We start from the raw sequence: 9,114 nt of genomic DNA on the forward strand, positions 1-9,114 counted from the left end.
AAGCAGTTTTCAGCAACTGACTTGAAAGGATATGGTTTTCAGTAATTTTATGTGACTATTAAAATTATAATTGGATACTATGGTATGTTTCATGTTGCTTTGTATGAAATCAAGGTATTTGAAAGAATCTCTAGTTATGTGGCTCTCCATTTCAGCACCAAACATAGATAAGGTATGTTTTTGACCAAAAATCTGACATGCAGTGTTGGTTATAAACTTTCAATCAATTCACCATACTACAGCCTTTTCAAACATTAAAAGAACATCTTTAACTAAAGTTTTTAAAATTAAAACCTGTGGTTTTATCACAACTATGTTATGTATGCCTCATATGTACCACTAGATGGTTTGGACAACTTTGATTAAAAATTGTTTTAGGCCTTATAAAAATCTACATCATAGGCAGTTCAGCATGTGTTTTCCTTATTGTAATTTGGAGCAGGTGTAGAATCTTGGCTGCAGAAATAAGTTTCTTGTTTTCTTGATTATGTAGAAAGTTTTGTTTGGAATTTTGCAAAATTTAGAATTGATGCAAGACTCATCTGTCCTTTCTTCATAGTGAAAAAATGTCTTCTCTACTCCAGAAATGATGTCATAGATGTCAGTGTAATGTATTTACCCAGTGTTACCTTATTTTTTTGTGTTGCTTGTAAATTAACTTCAAAGGAATATTTTCCCCTTGCCGTTTTATTTATCGGCAGAAATGTTACTCTACTGTAGCATTTGTTGAGGGTTTCAGTGGGACTCTCCCATTCAGACTCCAGAGTCCGTTATTAAATTGGGTAAGCTATGAAGTAAATTTTGTGTACCTTTCTGTGAGATTTAATAGAATTTCTTTGCTTTTCCTTAGCGTGAGCAAGAGAGTGCGATGGCTCGTCTTAAAAAACAGCAGCAAGAACTTGAGCACATGAGACTTCGGTACCTGGCAGCTGAAGAGAAAGAACTGGGAAAGGCACAACGGCAAGAGCTAGAGGATATCAGAAATGAGCTGAACAGGTATTGTATCATTTGCTGGATTTTAACTTCTTCTCCTGAATAGGTGAAAGTTCAGCTGAGTCAAATTTAATTGGCTGTCAGTCCAGTAAAGGAACACAGCTTTCTGTCCCTTAGGTAATATTTGCCCATTTATAAAATGTAACCATCTTGTATTATAGGAAATCTATGCCAAAGGCCACCAAACCCAGTTTTTTTTATCTTGACTGCAGCAATATTACAAGAAGCCTTTTTTACCTCTTGTTTTAAGGCTTAGAGGATAGAAAACTGTGTTTAGAATCTAAGCAAACTTGTTTGCTACATAGAAAGACACATTAAGAGTGCCTTTTCTCATATTTCTGGTGAATATTGCACTTTCTGGTTTAAATAGCTAAGTGCTTCCAGTGCCTTTTGACCTTATTCTTTTATGTGTATTCAAACAATTTAGTTCTTATTAGAAATCATTCAAGTCACATAGACATTTAATCAAAGGCATTCTTGTCTTCTAACAATAGGCTGATGCAATAAACCAAGTGCTAAGTCTTTTAGTATTGGATATTAGTGTCTGTTTCCTTTCAGCTGTGATTTTCAGTTCTGCTGATTTCAGTAAAATTTCCTCCCTAAAACAAATTAGGTGGATTTAATGTGCATCATCTGAATGTGTTTGTCCCCCCCCCCCCCTTAGGTTAAAACAAGAGGAAGAAAAAAAACAGTCCCAAGATACTCAAGATGTTTTGGGGATGCAGCTGCAAAATTCTCACATACGGCAAGCGGATGAGAGTTTAGATGACTATCTTGCTCGTCTCATAGAGGAAAGGGATACCTTATTGAAAACCGGTGTGTATAATCATGAAGACCACATTGTAAGTGAGCTTGATCGTCAAATTAGTGAAGTCCTTGCTAAAAGAAGCAGAAGCAAGTAGCAGAACTTGCTGAACTGAATTTTCTTTATATTTTTTATGACAAGGATGCATACTTTAATGAATTATTACATTGTACTGGATTCTGGAGGATTTGCACACATGCTCTGTTTTTATCTCCCAAAGCTTACTACAACATAAACATAAACCTATTCTATTTTCAGGAAAAGCATGGACTATATTTTTAAGATTAGTTTGTAAATATTTCACTATTTATTTTTATAGGTGGTTGACTACATTTCCCCATCCTGTTGACACGGCTTGTTTTATTTATAGAAGATTTCTAAATTTCAGTTCTATATTTCTGTTCAATTTCTGGTTGCTTGTTTTATAAGTATTTCTGTCCTTGATTGTTTTTATACATTTGTATCAAAACGGCATATCAATAAAATTGCACTAAGAAAAGTTATTGTCCCTTTTTTTGAAAATTGAATCTGCATTTTATTTCATTATCTCCGAAGATGTTCATCCCATTGTACATTGATTTAAACTACTATTGCAGACATTCAGATGGCTGATTGGTTTCACCAGAAATTGTTTGATGAAGCTCTTAGTTTCTGCTAAAATGTAGAATCTTTAATGATGCCAGTTTAGTTCCATGTTTAGTCATTCTCAGAACAGGCCTGTTGAAATCAGTGGCATTTAGACTGTCAGTGAGTCTACTTGAATCATGGCTGCATCTGATTCAAGCTAAGCAGTGCTTAACTTATCTGTTCCTTTTCATGGGCCAAGTACAGTAAATAATGAGAAAATATTGCAGGAAAGTTTAGCAGAATATGTCCAGCTTTTTAAACATGTGTGCTCATTTCTCTGTCTGAACAAACTCCATGAATTCCTAAATAACAGTAGATCTGGTTTACAGGTATTATTACCTGCCCCAGTAGCCACTCAATATGTATTGTTTTCATATTGTTTTATTGCTGAAATTTATGTATGCCCTGGACTAAATCTAATGTTAGTCTTATTTGTTAGTCATGCCTAATTTATGTCCCATTGATTTCAGTGGGTCGGTTCTAGATAACATTTGATTTAGTCCATTGAATTCTATGAAGGAGGAGAGTGTTGTGCTTGGAAATCTACTGGATGTATTAACTTTGCTAATTGTGTACTCCCAATAAGGAGAAATCACACTGCCATTGGGATATTATTATGTTTAAATCTCCCTACCTAGAGATTCGACAAGTATAGGCAAAGAAGTCTTGAATGTAGCAATCCATAAATATATTGATGAATCATTCACGATGGGTTTTCTAATTCTAAAAAGGCACTTTAAGAATGATATATAGAAATCTAAGTAGATTGCACATTTACCAGACAAGAAGCTTTTTGTTATCTCCAAAACAGAAACATGAATAACTCAAAATAAAATAACTATTAAGTGTCGTTGTATGAGCTCTCCCCTCTGGTGTAATTGGAATGCATAATGTCCATTGGTTAATAGGAACCAATTTGAATATTACTTGTGCATTATTGGTCACATATAGTACTAAACAATATTCTCTTTGGATTGGGACTTCTTCGATTGTGATCAATGCCTATATTTTCTATTGTTATGTCTAATCCGAAAGCGCCTAGATTTATGCTATAGGGATTGTTGGATTGGTATGTTTGCTTCTTCTAGAAATAGGCAAATAACAATCTGGCTCCCTCCGTATGGTTTGCATGCTATAATTTAGGACTAAATCCCTAAATTAAATACCAGCTAGAAAAGACAAATTGAATCAATGGAATTTATGTAAGGGTTAATAGTGGATCTATTCTATCTGAGCCCAACAACTGGATTTAGGTCATAATTTTAATAAACGCAAAGGTCATAAGTGCAGCCTTGTTCATGTTGGCTATTCCATGTAAGCAGTGATACCAAAAGCAAGCTAACTCAGTAAGACTTAAAGCAGAAAATCTGAAACTATCACTTTAAACAAAATATGCATTCCTGCATGTGTCCCATCTAAACAGGCAGTATGTGAAGGCCTTGCATTAATTGTTGAAAACAGATAGTAAATATTTTTAAGTCTTCTACATACCAGTGCTGACATTGTAGTTTAGTATTATAAAACAAAACAATTAAAGTGTTGATTATGTCTGAACATTTTCTAAATAGAGTAATGGTTAACTTCTCTATTAGAGATCACATAGGCGCCTTACAGACGGGCCTAAGCGGCGCCGTCGTTACGCCAGGAATACGCGCGAGGGGCAGCGCTTCCGGACGCGCCTTGCCCCTCGTGCATATTCCGTACGGCAAGATGGCGGCGCCATATACAGACGGGCGCGGCCATCTTGACGTAACGGACGCGCAGCGTCCGGACGTCTAAACCTGGAAGAGACGTCGCGAGTGCGCACTTTGGCACTTGCGATGTCTCTTCTGGGTTGCCGGAAGGAGCGTGATTTTCGCGCTCCTTTTTTACAGCGCGGAGGAGTCGCGCAGTTTGGCTGCAGCGGCTTCCCCGCGCTGCAACCGGCAGTGGCCCAAGACCGCCCCTTTTGGGCGGTCTGTAACAGGCCATATTTTTGTATTATCTGTGGACTTCTCCCTAATAGGGAGCTTTAAAGATTTTTTTACATAAAGTTTTACATTAACAAACATGAAAATTTGCTGAGATCATTCATAAGAAACAAGAAGAAACAAGAAGCAGAGAAGTAATGTTTTTCTGTATACCTTAATTTTTAATTATTTGTACCACTTGCATTACAGGTAGTTTTATTGCATGAAGGAGTTTGTGTGTATGTGTATTACTGTTAAAAATTGACATATGAGGAATAATGGAAACTTATTAAAAGAGTAATAACTTGGAAATGTTAAATATAGCATTTGTGTTTTACTGATATGTGATCAGGAGAAATGCTCAATAAATCTGCAGTGTTCTTTTTATATATTTGTTTAATATTCAAGGGAATAAGTTTCCACTGAGTGGAAATGTGTGGTGCTGTAAAAAGTCGTCTTTCAAACACTAGAGGGGGCCTTAACATTAGATGAAGGCTGTCCATAAAGTCCAAAGTCTCTTTTAAGCTTTAGTGAGCATTAATTGAATGCAGTTTGTTCAGAGGTTTACATTGACCCCTTTGTGTTTAAAATTAAATTCAGTTATATACAGCTTTGGATACAGATTAAAATTAAAATACAAAGGTCTTAAATTAAAGATTGTCTTGTACAGTATACACAGTGCTATGTCTGAACAAAACTATTTGCGTATCTGCCAAACAGATCTGGTACCCAGGGATTCGCTTGCAGTTCCAAACAAGGATTTCATACAGATGGCCCAGTGCAGTCAACCTTGACAATCCCAATCGCTATAACTGAAGAAGATGGGCTGGGATTATTCTCTTCCTTGTTTTTTCACCAAACAAGGAAGGAATATTGTCAAAACCAAGAACATGTTTTGAATAGCATAAGTAGAAGATAAAGTGTTGAGAAAGATGAACCGTATAAACAGAGGCAATAGAGGTTTTTTTTATAACCAACTTTATTACAAAGTAATTGACTTAGAAATTGTTCAAAACTGTGTGGTCTTCTTACTTTAGTATGTATAATGGTTTTGGGATCAGGTGTGAATCAGAGTACTGCTCTTCCATATGTTGAATTTTTATTTAGCAACACCTATGTTTTTCTTTTAAAAACATTTTCCACCATCACCTTGGGACCTACTTAATGTTTTGATGGGGAAAAGCGGGTGGGGGAGAGAGAAAAGAATAGGTGGTTTAGGAATTAGGATTTGTGAGCTAGGAATAAGGGAGTTCAGGATTATGTTAGAAAAAATTAGAGGGATTATTTTGTTAATGTGACAGAAGAAATTTTGGTAGTTCTAGTATTTATATGTTTTGTTTCAGTTGCCATTTACATTTTAAGCCTTTAGGGCAATTGTTGTTTATATGTTGCAAACTCTTCCCATTCCTCAGATTTTCCTTGCAGAGAAATTGCAGACTGATTTCCCACTGAGTCATGCTTTCCTTCTTCCATTTTTCATCTGCCCTTCACTGGAAACCAGTTTAGACATTCACTCAGCTTAGACACTCTGTGGTGAGGAGAATGAGGGGAAGACTGAAAGGAGTGTGTCCACGCAAGCTTTGCTCTTCCAAGGTAAAACTATTCAGAGAAGAGAAGCAGTGCAATTCGGATAGACACAGAACTATTTAAATCATGGGAGCACAAGTATACAATTAAGTTATTAACTGAGTGTAAGGTATAATTGAATTCTGTGTCTACGTATCTTTTGAATTCAGACAGGACCAATCGCAACTCTTTAAAATGTTTCATAGATAATTGCAACATGTAGGCTTCTTGAGAGTGTTAGTACAACAGTTTGTATCTAATCTACAAATCGAATGGACACAACTGACAGAACAGTTTCCCACAACAGGCTCCCTATGCCTTGGGTATTCCACACAGCAAATTGTAGGGATGTCTCGGGAGAGTAAAGAAATGGAAAGTCTCATTTTGTAAGAAGTCCGTTAGAATGACATTCATGGCACCCAACACATTGCAAACTGCTTAGAGAGCACTTAGAACTATAAAGTGGTATAGAAATGTAAGTTATTGCTATTACTATAACATACTCTGTACGATTTTGTTGCTGGGTACTAAAAAATAGTGAAATCATATAATGCCATATCTAACATATCTGTGGTCATATCATTTGTTTTTACACCTGTCATTTATAGTGATAGTTTCTTTACCATTCTAGATGGCCATGACATTCCCCTCCCCACAAAAACAAAACATGGGTACTACTCAAAATGGTCTACAAAAGTTTCAGTAGGGTTGAGACATACATTGTTTAATGAAAGCTGGCAGCAGACAAAGCATATTTCATCTCTAGACACATTTTCAGTCCCTTTGGTATTCTCTTTAGGCATACTATTTTCAACACCAATATTTGGCAAACACCAAAGAATCCAAGGTTATTGTACAATGACCAAGCTAAGCCCCTTTTTAATGAGGTAAATATTACTACAGTTCATCAGTATAGACAATCAACACACTACATAATTTTGCTACTGTTGTTCCTAAATAATCATAGCAAGTCTTTGGTGTTGAATTGGAAGTCCCTTTCTTGCTGTTGTGCTAAGGAAAAAAACTAGAGAATGATGGCAGCCGTATACCTTGATCTCATTTCATTTGCTTCTCTGGAGGGTTGTATTTAGTGTTTTCATTACAAATGTTTTTACAGATGTTGGCTCTCCAGATATGAACTCTGTAGTGAAGAGGTGGTCAGAAGTTTGGCATCCAGAACAAAAAAAGAAATCGGTTCTGAAAGACTAATTTATAGAAAAATAATTTACTGTCTTTATGATGTATAAATGTAACTCTACAGAGGCTTTAAGATAGAGTAATTGAATTCCAACTAATATAGCAGTGTTTGCTATTATTTTTTAAAAAAGAAATCTGTCATTCATCATGATAAAGGACTTAAAAAAGCACCCATAAATAACGTTTTTCGAAAAGTTGTACCCACTAATGTATATATAAATATTATCTTATTCATTTGAAGTACCTATATTAATGTGGTCTTATTTCTCATATGCAGTGTTTTGACCCGTAACTCATCAATATATTGATATAGATGTGTGTCAAGTATCAGAGCCCAGGGGCACAGTTTCATGTGTAGGGTCTCCATTGTAGTGATTTTTCAACAACTATTAATTTAGCACCCAAAATGGAGAAAAATCTCTCAAACCTGTTTTTTTCTTTCAAGTTAATCAAAATAGTGACATCACTCTAAAGTAATGTGTGCTGTCCCCAAAATAAAAAAAAGAAGAAGCAAAAATAGGATTAGGTATTTTGAAAAGCTCATATAATTGGGTTTTCTTTTTAGTTTTCACTCTAAAGTTTTTATATAAAGCTAAGCAGTGACGTTAGTAATTCAAGTTGCACATACAGCGCACCCTTGGTATCCACTGGGATTGGGTTCTAGGATACCACATGGATAGCAAAATCCATGAATACTCAAGTCTCTTTAAATATAATGACATAGTAAAGTGGTGTCCCTTATATAAAGTAGCAAAGTGAAGGTTTGCTTTTTGTAATTTTTTGGAATATTTTCAATCCATATATGCTTGAATCTGTGGATAAAAAATCCATGGATATGGAGGGCCTATATGGATGTATAGTGTTCTGTTGTAGAGAAGATCATATTTCCCCTGTGGCCATGCATGTCCCCCAAATCTTCTAGAAGGTCCTTCATCCTTCTGGAGGTGATTCAGAGGACTGCATGTGCAAGGTGGAATCTATAGACACATGTCTTAGGCCCCATACAGGCAGGCCAAAATAAAGCTGCTTTGGGTCACTTTAGAGGTATGCTGTTTAAATGATGCATGCATATTATGAGTCCGGAAGCAGCTCCAAGCCACGATCCAGTCCTAAGGACTGGAGCACAGCTTCCAAACTCTTAAGACACATGCATCATTTAAACAGCATACCTCTAAAGTGACCTGAAGCATCTTTATTTTGGCCTGTTTGTATGGGGCCTTAGCGACCTGATGTATATTAAGGCAGCAATCTCTCTGGTACAAAAACTGCATCAATATAGCTAGAAGTATGCCCCATTGAAATCAATTGGACCTTCATCTGTATAGATGTATATCAGAATGTTGACAAAGCAGAGGTGGTGCCTTCAGCTCCAAACGACAAAAATTGCTTAGATTTGATAGAAGGTCATAATGTCAGTAGAGCAGCCGTTACTGCCTGGAGGAGTAGAAAATTTTGTGCTGTATAGAATATTAAAAATATTGGTAAAATAATAAAGCTTTTAGTATTTTAATCTCTATTTTGAAATCTTATGAGTATATTTTAATGATTTTGTAGTATTGTATTTTAAATGGGTTTATGTGTTTTTAATGATGCTTTATATTTTAAGATGCTGTACCCCACTTTGAGCCTTGAAGAGAGATGGGAAAGAAAGAAATGTTGTTGTTGTTGTTGTTGTTGTTATTACCATCATCATAATCATCATCATCATTCCGCTGATTAATGTATGTGTGCTAGAGAGAAAGGTAGGCTTGACAGTAAGGATTCCAAACCAGTTTTCTGATACACAGGAATATTCAAAATGATCACTCATTTATTTTTAGTGGAATGGAGAAAGAATTATGAAAGTGGCTTTATTATTGTTTCAGGGATCCATGGAAAATGGATGTTGCTGCTTAGGAGCCAATGTTATCCCCTTGAGCAGGATGCAAACAGTTTTCACCAGTGAACACCTATTCTTTGTTTGCCATTATTCTAGAT

The 9,114-nt window shown here is 35.8% G+C and overlaps 1 protein-coding gene across 3 annotated transcripts in view; it reads left to right on the forward strand.

Moving 5' to 3' along the window:
* The window catches only part of CEP120 (centrosomal protein 120), a 44,187-nt gene extending 41,907 nt beyond the window's left edge, over positions 1 to 2,280 (forward strand). For all 3 annotated transcript variants that reach the window (XM_089491626.1, XM_089491633.1, XM_089491618.1), the window contains exons 19-20: positions 851 to 996; positions 1,658 to 2,280. In XM_089491626.1, the coding sequence (XP_089347752.1) occupies positions 851 to 996; positions 1,658 to 1,895 (384 nt within the window). In that variant the 3' untranslated portion in view covers positions 1,896 to 2,280. The remainder of the gene's footprint in view (positions 1 to 850; positions 997 to 1,657) is intronic.
* Positions 2,281 to 9,114: the final 6,834 nt, after the last annotated feature.

Source organism: Sceloporus occidentalis, unplaced genomic scaffold, assembly GCF_023333645.1.
Source record: "Sceloporus occidentalis isolate IW3139 unplaced genomic scaffold, rSceOcc1.0.p SCAF_1, whole genome shotgun sequence".
Classification (NCBI taxonomy): domain Eukaryota; kingdom Metazoa; phylum Chordata; class Lepidosauria; order Squamata; family Phrynosomatidae; genus Sceloporus; species Sceloporus occidentalis.